Source organism: Odontesthes bonariensis, chromosome 5 (genome assembly GCF_027942865.1).
Source record: "Odontesthes bonariensis isolate fOdoBon6 chromosome 5, fOdoBon6.hap1, whole genome shotgun sequence".
NCBI lineage: Eukaryota > Metazoa > Chordata > Actinopteri > Atheriniformes > Atherinopsidae > Odontesthes > Odontesthes bonariensis.
Window position 1 is genome coordinate 40264732 of NC_134510.1, and position 21960 is coordinate 40286691.

General features: G+C 37.2%; 1 protein-coding gene across 1 annotated transcript in view; it reads left to right on the top strand.

Annotated features, from left to right (window-relative positions):
* Positions 1 to 21960, top strand: part of cpne4a (copine IVa) — a 90177-nt gene that overhangs the window by 15407 nt on the left and 52810 nt on the right. The window contains exons 2-3 of the mRNA XM_075466868.1: positions 2070 to 2249; positions 9734 to 9805. Coding sequence (XP_075322983.1) covers positions 2070 to 2249; positions 9734 to 9805 — 252 coding nt within the window. The remainder of the gene's footprint in view (positions 1 to 2069; positions 2250 to 9733; positions 9806 to 21960) is intronic.

Genomic DNA, 21960 nt, shown 5'->3' on the forward strand with positions numbered 1-21960 from the left:
TTGTTGTAAAAACGTTTTTTTTTTTGCTGCCGTCACTTCTTTTCTTTCTGAGCAGGAGAAGGATGTGTGCTTTGGGTTGTTCTGCAGAAGAATAAAACCCATGTTGTGTGTTAACACTAATGAGAGAAACTGCTTCTGTGGATCATCGGGAGCTTTTCTTTCAGATCGATGCATCGACGGACCCCGCGGGACGCCTTCCTGCCTGCAGACCACCTGTTTTCTGTCTTTTTAAACGTTTAAACTCAGGAAACGGTCCAGCAGGGTCAGCCGGAGGATTCATCGGGTTTCCTCTCACACTCCGTGTTGGGTTTCTTTTCAGCTGATTCAGACAAATCTCAACCGTCCAATTAAAGGGTCTTTAATAAGAGCGTGCTGAGGAGCTCCAGCCCGGGCGCCATCTGTCCGTTAACACGAGGAAGAGGGGGCGACTCCGACTGTTGGGCAAACACTTTGGCTGCAAGCAGCCTCTCAGCAGCGAGCTGCTAATTTAGCTCTTTATCCGTTTACGTCCTCTCTGTCATCGGTTTCAAACTGAGACAAACACGATGCGACATGTTTGTGAAGCTGGAAGTATGAACTGTAACGGTCTAAATCAGGGAGGGGCAACTTCCATAATAAAGAGGGCCAACGTTTTTTCCGCACTATCATTTGAGGTCCACATGATCACGCACTTCGAATAATTGGATATGAAAGACGCTACAAATGATTCTCAATAAGAACACATTTTATATGAATTTATATCTGTTTTCCATTGGTTTTCCTTTTAATTCGGTGAAGAGATACTCTTCCCATTTTGGCTGAAAAATGCCATTTTCTCGGTCAAGTTTTCTCTTTTTGCCGCTGCTAGCGGCCATGGCTCTCAACTTTCCTATTCGCTGTTGCGGAAAGCGTCCCGGGCCCCGCTATTGTTTGCGTATGGCGCGCCCTCTATCGGTCAACAGTATAATTACATTATTATCATCATTTATTTCTTTATTTTTAATTATTAAATTATAATTGATCTATTTGCGGGCCGTACTGAGTGAGGACAAGGGCCGTGTGGCCCCCGGTCCGCCAGTTGCCCATCCCTGGTCTAAAGGTTTTATTCTGCACATGTTGCTCCGTCTGTGCAGGGGCGTGGCTACGGGGGGAAGGGGGAGGGGATGCCCTGTCCCCCCTGAGAAATGCCCTGTCCATCCAAAGAAAACTGGCCAGAAAAAAGGCCACGATTTATTATCTGATTTTATTGATAGCTTGCTGTTGGTTGCATGCATCATACAAGTTCTACATTTCTTTACAAAAAAAAAAAAAAAAACTAAAAAACAAACTTCCACTGAGCCACAAACGAGATCTGACATAGACCTACTCTGAATAGTTTATAAACAATTTAAAAGTATTCCAGATGGATGTGACTGTCTTGAAATGGCCCAGATGGAGTGTAGTTGGGTTTCATCCTCTCTTACCTTAACCATGCCTCTGAGTGTTGAACACTTTGTTCTCCTGCTGGACAATGGATGCAGATTTCAGTTCTGGTATACAACAGGGTAATAGTATTCTGGTACTCTCGGCTTTATTTCTTCTCTTCAGCAGTTACTTGGTGAACACATTTCTTGTGACCCTGATGGCGTTGTCATGGTGCGTTTGCATGCATCATACAAAAAAACAAACAAAAAAACACCTTCATAAAAAAATTCCACACTGTTAACAAAATTGACGGTCATGATTTATGCTAGTGTGACCATATTTTCATTACCGAATTGAATTATTATTATTATTACAATACTTTTAAAAATAATAATTTTATTATTATTATTATTATTATTATTTTATTTTTTATTATTATTTTATTTTATTTTCTAAATTATTTTATTGCCTTCTTATGATTTTGTGTAGCTGTGAAGCACTTTGAATTGCCTTGTGTACGAATTGTGCTCTATAAATAAAATTGCCTTGCCTATTATTATGCTTGAAGTTGTAGTAGTGGTTTTCCACGGATTTTTTCAGGTATTGTTTTCTGCCCCGCCAGATGAGCTAACTGCCCCCCCACACATGCCACTCTGGTCACCCCTCTGCGTCTGTGCCCCCTGCAGGTGGACCGGACCGAGGTGATCCGCAGCTGCGCCAACCCCACCTACTCAAAGGTCTTCACGCTGGATTTTTACTTTGAGGAGGTGCAGCGTCTGCGCTTCGAGCTGTACGACATCACCAGCGGCCACAACGGCCTGAGAGAAGCCGACTTCCTGGGGTCGGTGGAGTGCACGCTGGGACAGGTGAGCAACTCCCCCCCCATCCCTCAGGCTCCTGATAGGACCGATGCGCTCAGACCTCTGACTGCGGGCCTTTACCGGATGAATGGATGAGATTATTTAAAGGACAGCATGTAATACCATAATCAGCCATTTCATGAACAACCAGAGCCGGCCCAAGGCATATGCCAACTATGCGGCTGCTTAGGGCCTCCACGCCACCAGGGGGCCCCGAGAGCAATTTTGAATTTAATTTTGATTACAACTTTATTTTTCTGTAAGATAATGTGAATGTCATTTGATTCTATTTTGCATTTTGAACATTTTGCACACCATTGCACATCTGAAAGAAATGAAACTATTTAACGTCCATCCATCCATTATCTATACCGCTGAATCCGTCGATCGGGTCGCGGGCGGGCTGGAGCCTATCCCAGCAGTCAACTATTTAACGTGTTTACTATAAATGCAGTCTCCAGTCTGCTGATGTTACTTTCAACTAGTTAAATTAATGAGCCATACTTATACATCACTCTTTATGTAGAAGTTAATTAAACCATATTTATGAGTTTGCTATCCCTTTAAGGTTAAAAACAAGAGTGACACCTGTATAATGTAAGATGATTACAAATAATGCTAATGATTGTGGGTCCGTTACACACATAACAGTGTAGCCTATGGAATAATGAGGCATCTGGAGCTGAGGTGGTGGTAGGGGGGCCCCAAATGAAATTCTGCTCAAGGCCCCATAAAGGCTTGGGCCGGCCCTGTGAACAACATCAACAACATGTTTACATTGGATTTAGCAGAAGTGCTATTTTCCATCCGTAGTCCTTAAAGGGGGATGGGGTAAGGAGTACAATTATTATCATTTTTTTCATTTCTTTAAAAAAAAAAAAAACTAATTACCAGTGGGTCTATTTTAATCATTTTAATTTGTTAATTTCCGAATTATACATTTTGATTCATATTTTATATAATATTTTCTTTAAAAAAGTATTTAAGAAGCCTGATTAAAAACAAAAAAAAATTAAAAATTAAATAAAAACAAACAAACAAAAACAAACAATTATCAGTGGAAGCACATCTGTTTTAATAGTAGGTGCATTTTAATTTGTTTGGTGAAATCTTGGATGTTTATGCAGGACTTTATGTGTTGGGGGAGTTCATGCCATTCTTTTATAGCTTTATATGAAAAGCAGTTTTGTGCAAAAGCGCTTTTTCTTTTTGGGATTGTGCAATTTCCCTGAGGAACTGTTCTGGTTGTTCTTACTGTACGTTCTGATGCAGGCTGGATGAACTGCTTGAGTGACTTTTGAGATGTGACAGCAAAGTCCAACAGGAAACGGGTACATTTAGATCAACAAAAGGTGTTTCTTTACACAACTGAGATGAAAAGCTGCATCATGAGCCGAGAGAAAACTAAAACTCTTAGAACCCATGAAGAAACTAAGTGACACCCGATGAAGGGACAAGCAGCACTATAAATAAAAAGAGCCAAATGAGGGAAAAACCCACATGTAATGAAAATAATGAAACATGCATTCTTAAATAAGCTGATGCAAAAAAACACATTAAAGTCACGTATTTACACGATTTTCATTGTAATGTTTCTCCCACCAGATGATATGTAGCAAAGACCTGTTACACACAGTCTGTTACTCAATAGAAATTTTAATAGAAATATTTAATGATATAAACAGTTTAAATATTTAATATTTAAACAGTTTAAATATAAATATTAATGATTGTACTGAGGTGCAAACAAGAAGCCGGAAATGTGACCATAAACAGGTAATTAAAACTTGTTACACTCACCAGGATAAAAGTGGAGCAGACCTTCCAACAGCTTTGGGATGCTGAACAACTGTTTTGCTTAGATTCAAATCATCATCATCTTTTCTTCATCATCTTGATTCTGCCTCCAGCCAAGGAAACTATGAAGGGACGATGCAAAGTCTCACTGTTTTTACCTTTAATGTGCTGTAGAGGTGGTCAAAGTGTGACAATAACAGATAACACAACAAAGGACAAAGTTTCCTCCCAATACGGTGCTGCGGCGTGACATCACGTGACTCAGCTCTACCAATCACAGTGCTGTAAAGAGGGGGTTGCTTTCTATTCCCTGTTTAACTTACATTCAGCCTGTTTTTTAATAGACTCCTTGAGAACTTTCTGTGCTTTCATGTTCCAGGTCTGTTGGCAGAGCTGCTCTGAAAGTAAATAACTGAAATCTGACCGTTTAAAGCCCTGTTGCTGTCAAGGAGAACCTTCAAAGATACTTTCAACTGCCAGCTTGGAAAATAATGCATCGACTGATGATGGAGAAGACGTTTAATGTGCCTCCCGGATATCATCCTGCTTTCTGATCAAAACAGAGGCTGCTGGGGCAGAAAAGGAGCTGAAAATCTTTTCATCATCCAGTGGAGGGAGATGTTTTTCTTTCATCTTTTATCCTTTGTTGTTCTGTTGTTTTTGTTTTGTTTTTTTAAAAGCCCTCCGGGACGCTAAAGGAACTCTTAGAGAAACAACCTGAAAACAAACTGATAAAGTTGGAATCTTTGATCTGTGAAGAGTCCTGAATAATTAATTAAAGGTTAGTTTGAGCGCAGGAAAACAGTTTGATATAATTTCTTCTTCTTTTTTAAATTTTCTTTTAAATTTTAAATTTATTTTTTAAAATTTATTATTTTTGATAGAATTTCTTTAAATTTTAAATTTTTATTCTTTAATTTTTAAAATTTTTTTTATCATTTCTTCTTCTGCTGTGAGTTCACATTTCTGCAGACCCGACCCCAGAGAGTGAACCCAGAGCAGTGAACAGATCAGACACAAACAGGCTGCTGTGTCACAGAGCTCCACAGAGATCTGTCAGAGGACCGCTGCGTTTCTCTGGTGAACACCAGGAAGCCGTCACTCATCAGAGAAGAAGAATCTCCTCTGACTGACTCCAGCAGCTGATTGTTTTTCAGAATATAAAACACCAGCAGGGGAAGAGGGGAGGGCTAGCTAAAGGCTAGCTACAGGCTAACCCAAAGGAAATGAAAGGGTCGGTTTTCTGCTAATCTGAGATGTTCACCCTACGAAGCATTAAATTACTTAAGTTCCTAATATATAATAAATATATTCAGTATTTATACAGATATATATATTTAAATATTTCTGTATAATATTTATACAGAAAAATTAAGGGCTGGGCAACGATTAAAACCTTTAATCTAATTAATCTCATGATTTCCCTGATTAATCACGATTAATCGCATTTGTACGCAGAATCCAAAAATAAATCCAAAAGTAGCGTATAGCTTTTAGCATTTAGCTTTATTTTAAATGTGCTGCCATATGAATGAAAGTGCCATAACATTTGTTGTGCAAACACACTTTTAACATCAGCATCTTTCTGTAGTTTTTATGTAGAAGCCTCGCTCCACTGTCTGTTTCCTTGAATGACTTGCTGCTATCAGTTGTGTGTTTTGCCTTTAAGTGATATTTTAGACTGGAACTACTACGCTGAGAAGACAATTCAACTTGGCAGTGTTTACAGATGACTTTGGTTCTGTCGACTCCGCCGTCTGGAAGAACTTTAACATGAAAATGGCCGAGTAAAAGTTCCGTACCCTTCTCCATGTTTGGTGGATCCAAAGATTACTTTCTTTTCCTGTTCCACAGCAGACAGCAGCAGACTTTTACAAAATAAAAGCCTGTGAGCAGCAGACTTTTACAATAATAAAATATTTATCGGCGTTAAATAATTAACGAGTTTACTCGTTAATTAACTCGCCCAGCCCTAGAAATATAATAATTATTTGTTCTGTGATCCACTTTATTAAAGGTGAGCAGCGTCCTTATTGTAAGGAAACACTAACTTCCACCATCTGTCCCCTGAAGCTTTGAGGCAACAGGCAGCCATCTGTTGCCAGAGTCTGCCCAATGAGATGTGTTTTTATTGGGATTTTCCCTTTTCACACAGAATCTATCTGAGACCTTCCTTAACTTTAGAATCTGCTAACATTTAAAAAACATTAAGAAAGTGCAGAACTGAGTCTGTACTGTTTGGTCCTTTTATGGAGGGATGAGCAGGGAAATCAGGTTTCACACCCACCTAAATGTGTTGGATCAGAACCAGAATTTGGACTTCCTGATGACTGTTTTCGGTTTCCAGTGAGGGGACAAACTATGCTGAAAGAGTTTAACAATGCAGAGCTGAAGAAGAGCCTCCTCTTCTTCTTCTTCTTCTTCTTCTTCCTCGTCTTGGTCTCTGCCAGCCGTCGCTCGGCTGCCATTTGGCTGACGGAGCAGCTTTCTGCCTGGAAGAGGCGCTCACAAGACGCAGAGCTGCGAGTTTTAGCTCCAAAACGAAGGAAAAAAAGGGCCTCTTATTTCATCCTGCTGACGGTGCAGGTTTGTCATCCAAAGTGGAACTGAGTACAAAGTCTTTTTGTACAAAGAAAACAAGAAAATGCAGGAACTTTTACCTCTGCTTTGACTTTAAGTTGATTTCAGACACTATGAATCTAATTTTTTACAGTTTTGGAACTAGTTCATAGGCTTTCAAAATGGCAGCTTTAACTCCCTCATACTTAAGGGTGTCTGCAAGAGGAAGGGCGGCCACAACCTCTTGAACTTTAACATGGATTTTACATTGTATAAGTAGTGACCAAACTTCAGGTGGCCACTGCAAAGCTTGCGCTATCCGCTCAAAAGCAGAGAAATAAGAATCAATTTCTGTCTCTCGAAATTCAGGTACTAGAGCCACATATTTAGTAACATCAAAGGATCTAATTGAAGAGGACCCACCAGAACCATTAGCAGGATTCACCGTGGTGGTATGAGCTTGAGACCTCACCTGAGATTCAAGCTCTAGCTGTCGAAGCTTTATAGTCTTTCCAGCCGTTTGACTTCAAGCTGATATTGCCTGAGTTGTGCTCTCTCCTCGGCCTCCATTTGCAGTCTGGCGAGACGAACCTTCAAACGAGCTTCAACCTCGGAATTAACAGATCCAGTGGAAGCCGAGAGGGGATCAAACCGAGGAAGTGTGTGCCCACCAGCCTCTGCGTCCCTTTCTGGCGTTAGCCAGGAGTTGTTAACTCTTCTGGAGGCACAGCAACAGTTGTCAGCGCTGAAGAAACATTAATCTCAGATGGCAAGGTCAATACATTTAACTCAATGAGTTTGCACACAGTTAGATCCTTTAATTCTTTCTTAACAAGCTGCTTAGGGAAAGAAATAGAAAAGTGGCTAGCAATTAGGGCTAAGTCAGCTTTATGACAAAAAGCAAGTTGATCAAGAGAAGGATGTTCCAAAAAGTGGTCAATATCAAACTGAGACATTTTGAGCAAACAGCGCAAACCCTACAGAGGCACCACCAAAACACTAAACCAAACAATTTACACTGAACTAGAGTCACGGGATCGTATTAAAAATCCCGGACGAGCCCCCATTTAATGTTACGACCCAGCTCAGCCGGGGGGGGGGGGGGGGGGGGGGGGGAAGTAACATTAAATAACTAGATGTTTTAAGGTAAAATAGTTGAGTGTTTATTGTTCTTTTTCAACAATCCACGAGTCAAACGAGAGAGAGGGTCTCAAAACAGTACCCTAAATAAAACTCCAAAACAAATAATTACATCTTAAAAAAAAGAGGTAATTCAAAACTCTAAACAAAACCAAAACTGAGCCCAAACAAAAAACAAACCAAGAGGCTTCAAAGCCAGTTTTGTCAAAAAATAACCAAAAACCAAAACACAGGACTCTTCTAAAACAACCAAAAAACAAACAAAGTCACAACAGCACAAGCTAATAAAGCAACACCAAGCAAAGAGGCAAGCTGTTCTCACAAAGGAACCACAGCCACGCCTTCTGGTGGGAAGAGGAGGTTTAAATAGGGAGGCCTCTTCAGTGATTGGTGGAGTCATTAGGAAGGAAGAACCAATCAGAGCAGGAGTAGGCCTCAACCAGGAAGTTCCAGGAGTAGACCTGCATCCAGTTCCCTCAGTGGAGGCAGCAGTCAGGAACCTACATACAAACCTACAAAAATAAACATACAAGGCCACTGGCCGTAACACGTTCCATAAAAGTTACACTGGAAAAAATGCCCCCCCAAAAATAAGTTAAACAAACAAATAAATGACGTTTTTGCTTGAAATAAGCAAAAAAATCTGACTTTTACAAAATAAAAGCATGTGAGCAACAGACTTTTACAAAATAAAAGCATGTGAGCAACAGACTTTTACAAAATAAAAGCCTGTGAGCAACAGACTTTTACAAAAATAAAAGCCTTTGAGCAACAGACCTTTACAAAATAAAAGCCTTTGAGCAACAGACTTTTACAAAATAAAAGCATGTGAGCGACAGACTTTTACAAAATAAAAGCCTGTGAGCAACAGATTAATTTTTTAAATTAATTTAAAAAAACAAAAAAAAACAACAACAAATAAGCAAAAAAATCTGCCAATGGAACTAGTGAAAATCGGCTTGTCAAGATTTCTTGAAATAAGACTTTTGAGTTAAAAGTTATCATGAAATTAGCTTAAAAACCTCTTCAAATGTAAAAAAAAGCTTGTTTCATATGATATGTGACTCAAAACAATTTTGTTTTCAAGCCTTTTTCATTTAACAAGATATCCCAGATGTATTGTCTTCAAACAAGTCCCTATATCTGGCTGAAATGGTGCCTGTTAGGCAGTTTTGTCTTATATCAAGTGTAATGAGATATTTTGACTAGAAATGAGACAAATATACTTGGTAAGACTTTGAATTTTTTTCCAGTGTTGTCATCCAAAGTGGAACTGAGTACAAAGTTGTTTTGTACAAAAATGCAGGAACTTTTACCTCTACTTTGACTTTAAGTTGATCTCAGATACGATGAATCTAAATTTTTACATGTTCCATAAAAGTTAGGACAGTTTATCACCGGTCGACAGGATGAAATCACTTGTGAAGGAGCAGAGATGCTCAGGGGAGTTTCTTTTGTATGTAACTTTGTGACTAGAGGAAAGCCGACTGTATCTCCAATTATCGTTTATTCACTTTTCCATCCTTTATAAATTCAATTATCACATTCCCAGATAATGACATAGATGTGTCCACAAATATTTACATGTGTATGTTCATTAATATGTATTGTCCCTGCTTTAAATAATTAAACTCAAACAAACAATGACAGAATCCCACTCTGCTGGAGAAACTGGGACATTTTTATGGAAACTGGGGACTTTCTCCATGCCATGGAAACTTAATCCCGTCTGAAACGGGTGATGTTCGACCTCAGAATCAGAAAAAAGTCAGGAAGCGTTGGGAAAATGGGAGCAAAGACGAGCAAAACTAACATTTAACTGACTTTTATCTCACAGCAGCCAGGAAGAAACCCAGATATTTGTTGATGTGCGTCCATTGTTGCGTTTTAGAGCTGAAAAAGGGTGTTTTTACTTTAGGAAAAACGGGGGACGCCTCCGTTTGAGGAGCAGAAATGAGGAGGTTCAGGTGTGTTTGTGTTTGATGTGTTCGCAGATCATCTCCCAGAGAAAACTGTCCAAAGCTCTGCTCAGACCCGGCGGCACCGTGGGGAAGGCCATCATCACGGTGAGTCCGACCCGCTGCTGCGATAGAGGAAACTTTCTGCTCCTTCCTGCAGTTTCTGAGCCGTTTGCAGCTTTCGGCTCTCAGCCTGCGAACAGCGAACAGAGACCAGGATTCTCCGTGCTCTGATAACTCTGATGACTCTGATCCTCTCTTTACTCGCTCATCCCACCAGAGGTTCACAGCTGGAATAATCCCCCTCACCTCTCTGCTCACACGAAACTCTTCACGGGGATTTATTGGGATTTCTGAGCAGGAAGAGCTTCTTTTTCTCTTTGCTTTCACTTTCCCCTCTTTCCTCTTTCCTGTCTCTTTTGTTCTTTTTCTTTCTTTCTCAGTTTTTAATCCTCCTGCTTTTTCCTTTTTTAATTATTCGTCCTACTTTCTTGTTTTTCCTCTTTTCTGTCCTCCATCATCGTATTTCATCTCTGTCACTTTCCTTCCATCTGATCTTTATTCCTTCCCATCTTTAACATTCTTTATTTCCCATCTTTCCCTTCTCTTCTTCTCTGGTTTTTCCTTTAACTGTTTGGTTTCCATCTTTTCTCTTCTTCTCTGGTTTTTCCTTTAACTGTTTGGTTTCCATCTTTTCTCTTCTTCTCTGGTTTTTCCTTTAACTGTTTGGTTTCCATCTTTTCTCTTCTTCTCTGGTTTTTCCTTTAACCGTTTGGTTTCCATCTTTTTCTCTTCTTCTCTGGTTTTTCCTTTAACCGTTTGGTTTCCATCTTTTCCTCTTCTTCTCTGGTTTTTCCTTTAACCGTTTGGTTTCCATCTTTTTCTCTTCTTCTCTGGTTTTTCCTTTAACCGTTTGGTTTCCATCTTTTTCTCTTCTTCTCTGGTTTTTCCTTTAACTGTTTGGTTTCCATCTGTTTCTCTTCTTCTCTGGTTTTTCCTTTAACTGTTTGGTTTCCATCTTTTCCTCTTCTTCTCTGGTTTTTCCTTTAACTGTTTGGTTTCCATCTTTTTCTCTTCTTCTCTGGTTTTTCCTTTAACTGTTTGGTTTCCATCTTTTCTCTTCTTCTCTGGTTTTTCCTTTAACTGTTTGGTTTCCATCTTTTTCTCTTCTTCTCTGGTTTTTCCTTTAACTGTTTGGTTTCCATCTGTTTCTCTTCTTCTCTGGTTTTTCCTTTAACCGTTTGGTTTCCATCTTTTTATCTTCTTCTCTGGTTTTTCCTTTAACTGTTTGGTTTCCATCTTTTTCTCTTCTTCTCTGGTTTTTCCTTTAACTGTTTGGTTTCCATCTTTTCTCTTCTTCTCTGGTTTTTCCTTTAACTGTTTGGTTTCCATCTTTTTCTCTTCTTCTCTGGTTTTTGCTTTAACTGTTTGGTTTCCATCTTTTCTCTTCTTCTCTGGTTTTTGCTTTAACTGTTTGGTTTCCATCTTTTCTCTTCTTCTCTGGTTTTTCCTTTAACCGTTTGGTTTCCATCTTTTCCTCTTCTTCTCTGGTTTTTCCTTTAACCGTTTGGTTTCCATCTTTTTCTCTTCTTCTCTGGTTTTTCCTTTAACCGTTTGGTTTCCATCTTTTCCTCTTCTTCTCTGGTTTTTCCTTTAACTGTTTGGTTTCCATCTTTTCCTCTTCTTCTCTGGTTTTTCCTTTAACCGTTTGGTTTCCATCTCTTCTCTTCTTCTCTGTTTTTTCCTTTAACTGTTTGGTTTCCATCTTTTTCTCTTATTCTCTGGTTTTTCCTTTAACTGTTTGGTTTCCATCTTTTTCTCTTCTTCTCTGGTTTTTCCTTTAACTGTTTGGTTTCCATCTTTTCTCTTTTTCTCTGGTTTTTCCTTTAACTTGTTTGGTTTCCATCTTTTCTCTTCTTCTCTGGTTTTTCCTTTAACTGTTTGGTTTCCATCTTTTCTCTTCTTCTCTGGTTTTTCCTTTAACTGTTTGGTTTCCATCTTTTATCTTCTTCTCTGGTTTTTCCTTTAACTGTTTGGTTTCCATCTTTTCTCTTCTTCTCTGGTTTTTCCTTTAACCGTTTGGTTTCCATCTTTTTCTCTTCTTCTCTGGTTTTTCCTTTAACTGTTTGGTTTCCATCTTTTCTCTTCTTCTCTGGTTTTTCCTTTAACCGTTTGGTTTCCATCTTTTTCTCTTCTTCTCTGGTTTTTCCTTTAACTGTTTGGTTTCCATCTTTTCTCTTCTTCTCTGGTTTTTCCTTTAACTGTTTGGTTTCCATCTCTTCTCTTCTTCTCTGGTTTTTCCTTTAACTGTTTGGTTTCCATCTGTTTTTCTTCTTCTCTGGTTTTTCCTTTAACTGTTTGGTTTCCATCTTTTCTCTTCTTCTCTGGTTTTTCCTTTAACTGTTTGGTTTCCATCTTTTCTCTTCTTCTCTGGTTTTTCCTTTAACTGTTTGGTTTCCATCTTTTCTCTTCTTCTCTGGTTTTTCCTTTAACTGTTTGGTTTCCATCTTTTCTCTTCTTCTCTGGTTTTTCCTTTAACTGTTTGGTTTCCATCTGTTTTTCTTCTTCTCTGGTTTTTCCTTTAACTGTTTGGTTTCCATCTCTTCTCTTCTTCTCTGGTTTTTCCTTTAACTGTTTGGTTTCCATCTTTTCTCTTCTTCTCTGGTTTTTCCTTTAACTGTTTGGTTTCCATCTGTTTCTCTTCTTCTCTGGTTTTTCCTTTAACCGTTTGGTTTCCATCTTTTTCTCTTCTTCTCTGGTTTTTCCTTTAACCGTTTGGTTTCCATCTTTTTCTCTTCTTCTCTGGTTTTTCCTTTAACTGTTTGGTTTCCATCTTTTCCTCTTCTTCTCTGGTTTTTCCTTTAACTGTTTGGTTTCCATCTGTTTCTCTTCTTCTCTGGTTTTTCCTTTAACCGTTTGGTTTCCATCTTTTCTCTTCTTCTCTGGTTTTTCCTTTAACTGTTTGGTTTCCATCTTTTTCTCTTCTTCTCTGGTTTTTCCTTTAACTGTTTGGTTTCCATCTTTTTCTCTTCTTCTCTGGTTTTTCCTTTAACTGTTTGGTTTCCATCTTTTCTCTTCTTCTCTGGTTTTTCCTTTAACTGTTTGGTTTCCATCTTTTTCTCTTCTTCTCTGGTTTTTCCTTTAACTGTTTGGTTTCCATCTTTTCTCTTCTTCTCTGGTTTTTCCTTTAACTGTTTGGTTTCCATCTTTTTCTCTTCTTCTCTGGTTTTTCCTTTAACTGTTTGGTTTCCATCTGTTTCTCTTCTTCTCTGGTTTTTCCTTTAACCGTTTGGTTTCCATCTTTTTATCTTCTTCTCTGGTTTTTCCTTTAACTGTTTGGTTTCCATCTTTTTCTCTTCTTCTCTGGTTTTTCCTTTAACTGTTTGGTTTCCATCTTTTCTCTTCTTCTCTGGTTTTTCCTTTAACTGTTTGGTTTCCATCTTTTTCTCTTCTTCTCTGGTTTTTGCTTTAACTGTTTGGTTTCCATCTTTTCTCTTCTTCTCTGGTTTTTGCTTTAACTGTTTGGTTTCCATCTTTTCTCTTCTTCTCTGGTTTTTCCTTTAACCGTTTGGTTTCCATCTTTTCCTCTTCTTCTCTGGTTTTTCCTTTAACTGTTTGGTTTCCATCTTTTTCTCTTCTTCTCTGGTTTTTCCTTTAACCGTTTGGTTTCCATCTTTTCCTCTTCTTCTCTGGTTTTTCCTTTAACTGTTTGGTTTCCATCTTTTCCTCTTCTTCTCTGGTTTTTCCTTTAACCGTTTGGTTTCCATCTCTTCTCTTCTTCTCTGTTTTTTCCTTTAACTGTTTGGTTTCCATCTTTTTCTCTTATTCTCTGGTTTTTCCTTTAACTGTTTGGTTTCCATCTTTTTCTCTTCTTCTCTGGTTTTTCCTTTAACTGTTTGGTTTCCATCTTTTCTCTTTTTCTCTGGTTTTTCCTTTAACTGTTTGGTTTCCATCTTTTCTCTTCTTCTCTGGTTTTTCCTTTAACTGTTTGGTTTCCATCTTTTCTCTTCTTCTCTGGTTTTTCCTTTAACTGTTTGGTTTCCATCTTTTATCTTCTTCTCTGGTTTTTCCTTTAACTGTTTGGTTTCCATCTTTTCTCTTCTTCTCTGGTTTTTCCTTTAACCGTTTGGTTTCCATCTTTTCTCTTCTTCTCTGGTTTTTCCTTTAACCGTTTGGTTTCCATCTTTTCTCTTCTTCTCTGGTTTTTCCTTTAACCGTTTGGTTTCCATCTTTTTCTCTTCTTCTCTGGTTTTTCCTTTAACCGTTTGGTTTCCATCTTTTCTCTTCTTCTCTGGTTTTTCCTTTAACTGTTTGGTTTCCATCTCTTCTCTTCTTCTCTGGTTTTTCCTTTAACTGTTTGGTTTCCATCTGTTTTTCTTCTTCTCTGGTTTTTCCTTTAACTGTTTGGTTTCCATCTTTTCTCTTCTTCTCTGGTTTTTCCTTTAACTGTTTGGTTTCCATCTTTTCTCTTCTTCTCTGGTTTTTCCTTTAACTGTTTGGTTTCCATCTTTTATCTTCTTCTCTGGTTTTTCCTTTAACTGTTTGGTTTCCATCTTTTCTCTTCTTCTCTGGTTTTTCCTTTAACTGTTTGGTTTCCATCTTTTCTCTTCTTCTCTGGTTTTTCCTTTAACTGTTTGGTTTCCATCTTTTCTCTTCTTCTCTTGTTTTTCCTTTAACTGTTTGGTTTCCATCTTTTCTCTTCTTCTCTGGTTTTTCCTTTAACTGTTTGGTTTCCATCTCTTCTCTTCTTCTCTGGTTTTTCCTTTAACTGTTTGGTTTCCATCTGTTTTTCTTCTTCTCTGGTTTTTCCTTTAACTGTTTGGTTTCCATCTTTTCTCTTCTTCTCTGGTTTTTCCTTTAACTGTTTGGTTTCCATCTTTTTCTCTTCTTCTCTGGTTTTTCCTTTAACTGTTTGGTTTCCATCTGTTTCTCTTCTTCTCTGGTTTTTCCTTTAACCGTTTGGTTTCCATCTTTTTCTCTTCTTCTCTGGTTTTTCCTTTAACTGTATGGTTTCCATCTTTTCCTCTTCTTCTCTGGTTTTTCCTTTAACTGTTTGGTTTCCATCTGTTTCTCTTCTTCTCTGGTTTTTCCTTTAACCGTTTGGTTTCCATCTTTTTCTCTTCTTCTCTGGTTTTTCCTTTAACTGTTTGGTTTCCATCTTTTCTCTTCTTCTCTGGTTTTTCCTTTAACTGTTTGGTTTCCATCTTTTCTCTTCTTCTCTGGTTTTTCCTTTAACTGTTTGGTTTCCATCTTTTTCTCTTCTTCTCTGGTTTTTCCTTTAACTGTTTGGTTTCCATCTTTTCTCTTCTTCTCTGGTTTTTCCTTTAACTGTTTGGTTTCCATCTTTTTCTCTTCTTCTCTGGTTTTTCCTTTAACTGTTTGGTTTCCATCTGTTTTTCTTCTTCTCTGGTTTTTCCTTTAACCGTTTGGTTTCCATCTTTTTATCTTCTTCTCTGGTTTTTCCTTTAACTGTTTGGTTTCCATCTCTTCTCTTCTTCTCTGGTTTTTCCTTTAACTGTTTGGTTTCCATCTGTTTTCTTCTTCTCTGGTTTTTCCTTTAACTGTTTGGTTTCCATCTTTTCTCTTCTTCTCTGGTTTTTCCTTTAACTGTTTGGTTTCCATCTTTTCTCTTCTTCTCTGGTTTTTCCTTTAACTGTTTGGTTTCCATCTTTTCTCTTCTTCTCTGGTTTTTCCTTTAACTGTTTGGTTTCCATCTTTTCTCTTCTTCTCTGGTTTTTCCTTTAACTGTTTGGTTTCCATCTTTTCTCTTCTTCTCTGGTTTTTCCTTTAACTGTTTGGTTTCCATCTTTTCTCTTCTTCTCTGGTTTTTCCTTTAACTGTTTGGTTTCCATCTTTTCTCTTCTTCTCTGGTTTTTCCTTTAACTGTTTGGTTTCCATCTGTTTTCTCTTCTTCTCTGGTTTTTCCTTTAACTGTTTGGTTTCCATCTTTTCTCTTCTTCTCTGGTTTTTCCTTTAACTGTTTGGTTTCCATCTTTTCTCTTCTTCTCTGGTTTTTCCTTTAACTGTTTGGTTTCCATCTTTTCTCTTCTTCTCTGGTTTTTTCCTTTAACTGTTTGGTTTCCATCTGTTTTTCTTCTTCTCTGGTTTTTCCTTTAACTGTTTGGTTTCCATCTGTTTTTCTTCTTCTCTGGTTTTTCCTTTAACCTGTTTGGTTTCCATCTTTTCTCTTCTTCTCTGGTTTTTCCTTTAACCGTTTGGTTTCCATCTTTTTCTCTTCTTCTCTGGTTTTTCCTTTAACTGTTTGGTTTCCATCTTTTCTCTTCTTCTCTGGTTTTTCCTTTAACTGTTTGGTTTCCTCTTTCTCTTCTGGTTTTCCTTACTGTTGGTTCCATCTCTTCTCTTCTTCTCTGGTTTTTCCTTTAACTGTTTGGTTTCCATCTGTTTTTCTTCTTCTCTGGTTTTTCCTTTAACTGTTTGGTTTCCATCTTTTCTCTTCTTCTCTGGTTTTTCCTTTAACTGTTTGGTTTCCATCTTTTTCTCTTCTTCTCTGGTTTTTCCTTTAACTGTTTGGTTTCCATCTGTTTCTCTTCTTCTCTGGTTTTTCCTTTAACCGTTTGGTTTCCATCTTTTTCTCTTCTTCTCTGGTTTTTCCTTTAACCGTTTGGTTTCCATCTTTTTCTCTTCTTCTCTGGTTTTTCCTTTAACTGTTTGGTTTCCATCTTTTCTCTTCTTCTCTGGTTTTTCCTTTAACTGTTTGGTTTCCATCTGTTCCTCTTCTTCTCTGGTTTTTCCTTTAACCTGTTTGGTTTCCATCTTTTTCTCTTCTTCTCTGGTTTTTCCTTTAACTGTTTGGTTTCCATCTTTTTCTCTTCTTCTCTGGTTTTTCCTTTAACTGTTTGGTTTCCATCTTTTCTCTTCTTCTCTGGTTTTTCCTTTAACTGTTTGGTTTCCATCTTTTTCTCTTCTTCTCTGGTTTTTCCTTTAACTGTTTGGTTTCCATCTTTTCTCTTCTTCTCTGGTTTTTCCTTTAACTGTTTGGTTTCCATCTTTTTCTCTTCTTCTCTGGTTTTTCCTTTAACTGTTTGGTTTCCATCTGTTTCTCTTCTTCTCTGGTTTTTCCTTTAACCGTTTGGTTTCCATCTTTTTATCTTCTTCTCTGGTTTTTCCTTTAACTGTTTGGTTTCCATCTTTTTCTCTTCTTCTCTGGTTTTTCCTTTAACTGTTTGGTTTCCATCTTTTCTCTTCTTCTCTGGTTTTTCTTTAACTGTTTGGTTTCCATCTTTTTCTCTTCTTCTCTGGTTTTTGCTTTAACTGTTTGGTTTCCATCTTTTCTCTTCTTCTCTGGTTTTTGCTTTAACTGTTTGGTTTCCATCTTTTCTCTTCTTCTCTGGTTTTTCCTTTAACCGTTTGGTTTCCATCTTTTCCTCTTCTTCTCTGGTTTTTCCTTTAACTGTTTGGTTTCCATCTTTTTCTCTTCTTCTCTGGTTTTTCCTTTAACTGTTTGGTTTCCATCTTTTCCTCTTCTTCTCTGGTTTTTCCTTTAACCTGTTTGGTTTCCATCTCTTCTCTTCTTCTCTGTTTTTTCCTTTAACTGTTTGGTTTCCATCTTTTTCTCTTATTCTCTGGTTTTTCCTTTAACTGTTTGGTTTCCATCTTTTTCTCTTATTCTCTGGTTTTTCCTTTAACTGTTTGGTTTCCATCTTTTTCTCTTCTTCTCTGGTTTTTCCTTTAACTGTTTGGTTTCCATCTTTTCTCTTCTTCTCTGGTTTTTCCTTTAACTGTTTGGTTTCCATCTTTTCTCTTCTTCTCTGGTTTTTCCTTTAACTGTTTGGTTTCCATCTTTTCTCTTCTTCTCTGGTTTTTCCTTTAACTGTTTGGTTTCCATCTTTTCTCTTCTTCTCTGGTTTTTCCTTTAACTGTTTGGTTTCCATCTAGTTCATCTTTTATCTTCTTCTCTGGTTTTTCCTTTAACTGTTTGGTTTCCATCTTTTCTCTTCTTCTCTGGTTTTTCCTTTAACCGTTTGGTTTCCATCTTTTTCTCTTCTTCTCTGGTTTTTCCTTTAACTGTTTGGTTTCCATCTTTTCTCTTCTTCTCTGGTTTTTCCTTTAACCGTTTGGTTTCCATCTTTTTCTCTTCTTCTCTGGTTTTTCCTTTAACTGTTTGGTTTCCATCTTTTCTCTTCTTCTCTGGTTTTTCCTTTAACTGTTTGGTTTCCATCTCTTCTCTTCTTCTCTGGTTTTTCCTTTAACTGTTTGGTTTCCATCTGTTTTTCTTCTTCTCTGGTTTTTCCTTTAACTGTTTGGTTTCCATCTTTTCTCTTCTTCTCTGGTTTTTCCTTTAACTGTTTGGTTTCCATCTTTTCTCTTCTTCTCTGGTTTTTCCTTTAACTGTTTGGTTTCCATCTTTTCTCTTCTTCTCTGGTTTTTCCTTTAACTGTTTGGTTTCCATCTTTTCTCTTCTTCTCTGGTTTTTCCTTTAACTGTTTGGTTTCCATCTGTTTTTCTTCTTCTCTGGTTTTTCCTTTAACTGCTTGGTTTCCATCTGTTTTTCTTCTTCTCTGGTTTTTCCTTTAACTGTTTGGTTTCCATCTTTTATCTTCTTCTCTGGTTTTTCCTTTAACTGTTTGGTTTCCATCTTTTCTCTTTTTCTCTGGTTTTTCCTTTAACTGTTTGGTTTCCATCTTTTCTCTTCTTCTCTGGTTTTTCCTTTAACTGTTTGGTTTCCATCTTTTCTCTTCTTCTCTGGTTTTTCCTTTAACTGTTTGGTTTCCATCTTTTCTCTTCTTCTCTGGTTTTTCCTTTAACTGTTTGGTTTCCATCTTTTATCTTCTTCTCTGGTTTTTCCTTTAACTGTTTGGTTTCCATCTTTTCTCTTCTTCTCTGGTTTTTCCTTTAACCGTTTGGTTTCCATCTTTTTCTCTTCTTCTCTGGTTTTTCCTTTAACTGTTTGGTTTCCATCTTTTCTCTTCTTCTCTGGTTTTTCCTTTAACCGTTTGGTTTCCATCTTTTTCTCTTCTTCTCTGGTTTTTCCTTTAACTGTTTGGTTTCCATCTTTTCTCTTCTTCTCTGGTTTTTCCTTTAACTGTTTGGTTTCCATCTCTTCTCTTCTTCTCTGGTTTTTCCTTTAACTGTTTGGTTTCCATCTGTTTTCTTCTTCTCTGGTTTTTCCTTTAACTGTTTGGTTTCCATCTTTTCTCTTCTTCTCTGGTTTTTCCTTTAACTGTTTGGTTTCCATCTTTTCTCTTCTTCTCTGGTTTTTCCTTTAACTGTTTGGTTTCCATCTTTTATCTTCTTCTCTGGTTTTTCCTTTAACTGTTTGGTTTCCATCTGTTTCTCTTCTTCTCTGGTTTTTCCTTTAACCGTTTGGTTTCCATCTTTTTCTCTTCTTCTCTGGTTTTTCCTTTAACCGTTTGGTTTCCATCTTTTTCTCTTCTTCTCTGGTTTTTCCTTTAACTGTTTGGTTTCCATCTTTTTCTCTTCTTCTCTGGTTTTTCCTTTAACTGTTTGGTTTCCATCTTTTCTCTTCTTCTCTGGTTTTTCCTTTAACTGTTTGGTTTCCATCTGTTTCTCTTCTTCTCTGGTTTTTCCTTTAACCGTTTGGTTTCCATCTTTTTATCTTCTTCTCTGGTTTTTCCTTTAACTGTTTGGTTTCCATCTTTTTCTCTTCTTCTCTGGTTTTTCCTTTAACTGTTTGGTTTCCATCTTTTCTCTTCTTCTCTGGTTTTTCCTTTAACTGTTTGGTTTCCATCTTTTTCTCTTCTTCTCTGGTTTTTGCTTTAACTGTTTGGTTTCCATCTTTTCTCTTCTTCTCTGGTTTTTGCTTTAACTGTTTGGTTTCCATCTTTTCTCTTCTTCTCTGGTTTTTCCTTTAACCTGTTTGGTTTCCATCTTTCCTCTTCTTCTCTGGTTTTTCCTTTAACTGTTTGGTTTCCATCTTTTCTCTTCTTCTCTGGTTTTTCCTTTAACCGTTTGGTTTCCATCTTTTCTCTTCTTCTCTGGTTTTTCCTTTAACCGTTTGGTTTCCATCTCTTCTCTTCTTCTCTGTTTTTTCCTTTAACTGTTTGGTTTCCATCTTTTTCTCTTATTCTCTGGTTTTTCCTTTAACTGTTTGGTTTCCATCTTTTTCTCTTATTCTCTGGTTTTTCCTTTAACTGTTTGGTTTCCATCTTTTCTCTTTTTCTCTGGTTTTTCCTTTAACTGTTTGGTTTCCATCTTTTCTCTTCTTCTCTGGTTTTTCCTTTAACTGTTTGGTTTCCATCTTTTCTCTTCTTCTCTGGTTTTTCCTTTAACTGTTTGGTTTCCATCTTTTCTCTTCTTCTCTGGTTTTTCCTTTAACTGTTTGGTTTCCATCTTTTATCTTCTTCTCTGGTTTTTCCTTTAACTGTTTGGTTTCCATCTTTTCTCTTCTTCTCTGGTTTTTCCTTTAACCTGTTTGGTTTCCATCTTTTCTCTTCTTCTCTGGTTTTTCCTTTAACTGTTTGGTTTCCATCTCTTTCTCTTCTTCTCTGGTTTTTCCTTTAACTGTTTGGTTTCCATCTGTTTTTCTTCTTCTCTGGTTTTTCCTTTAACTGTTTGGTTTCCATCTTTTCTCTTCTTCTCTGGTTTTTGCTTTAACTGTTTGGTTTCCATCTTTTCTCTTCTTCTCTGGTTTTTCCTTTAACTGTTTGGTTTCCATCTTTTCTCTTCTTCTCTGGTTTTTCCTTTAACTGTTTGGTTTCCATCTTTTATCTTCTTCTCTGGTTTTTCCTTTAACTGTTTGGTTTCCATCTTTTCTCTTCTTCTCTGGTTTTTCCTTTAACTGTTTGGTTTCCATCTTTTCTCTTCTTCTCTGGTTTTTCCTTTAACTGTTTGGTTTCCATCTTTTCTCTTCTTCTCTTGTTTTTCCTTTAACTGTTTGGTTTCCATCTTTTCTCTTCTTCTCTGGTTTTTCCTTTAACTGTTTGGTTTCCATCTGTTTCTCTTCTTCTCTGGTTTTTCCTTTAACTGTTTGGTTTCCATCTGTTTTTCTTCTTCTCTGGTTTTTCCTTTAACTGTTTGGTTTCCATCTTTTATCTTCTTCTCTGGTTTTTCCTTTAACTGTTTGGTTTCCATCTTTTATCTTCTTCTCTGGTTTTTCCTTTAACTGTTTGGTTTCCATCTTTTCTCTTCTTCTCTGGTTTTTCCTTTAACTGTTTGGTTTCCATCTTTTCTCTTCTTCTCTGGTTTTTTCCTTTAACTGTTTGGTTTCCATCTGTTTTTCTTCTTCTCTGGTTTTTCCTTTAACCGTTTGGTTTCCATCTTTTCTCTTCTTCTCTGGTTTTTCCTTTAACTGTTTGGTTTCCATCTTTTTCTCTTCTTCTCTGGTTTTTCCTTTAACTGTTTGGTTTCCATCTTTTCTCTTCTTCTCTGGTTTTTCCTTTAACTGTTTGGTTTCCATCTTTCTCTTCTTCTCTGGTTTTTCCTTTAACTGTTTGGTTTCCATCTGTTTTTCTTCTTCTCTGGTTTTTCCTTTAACTGTTTGGTTTCCATCTTTTCTCTTCTTCTCTGGTTTTTCCTTTAACTGTTTGGTTTCCATCTTTTCTCTTCTTCTCTGGTTTTTCCTTTAACTGTTTGGTTTCCATCTTTTCTCTTCTTCTCTGGTTTTTCCTTTAACTGTTTGGTTTCCATCTTTTCTCTTCTTCTCTGGTTTTTCCTTTAACTGTTTGGTTTCCATCTGTTTTTCTTCTTCTCTGGTTTTTCCTTTAACTGTTTGGTTTCCATCTGTTTTTCTTCTTCTCTGGTTTTTCCTTTAACTGTTTGGTTTCCATCTTTTATCTTCTTCTCTGGTTTTTCCTTTAACTGTTTGGTTTCCATCTTTTCTCTTCTTCTCTGGTTTTTCCTTTAACTGTTTGGTTTCCATCTTTTCTCTTCTTCTCTGGTTTTTCCTTTAACTGTTTGGTTTCCATCTTTTCTCTTCTTCTCTGGTTTTTCCTTTAACTGTTTGGTTTCCATCTTTTCTCTTCTTCTCTGGTTTTTCCTTTAACTGTTTGGTTTCCATCTTTTCTCTTCTTCTCTGGTTTTTCCTTTAACTGTTTGGTTTCCATCTTTTCTCTTCTTCTCTGGTTTTTCCTTTAACTGTTTGGTTTCCATCTTTTCTCTTCTTCTCTGGTTTTTCCTTTAACTGTTTGGTTTCCATCTTTTCTCTTCTTCTCTGGTTTTTCCTTTAACTGTTTGGTTTCCATCTGTTTTTCTTCTTCTCTGGTTTTTCCTTTAACTGTTTGGTTCCATCTTTTCTCTTCTTCTCTGGTTTTTCCTTTAACTGTTTGGTTTCCATCTTTTCTCTT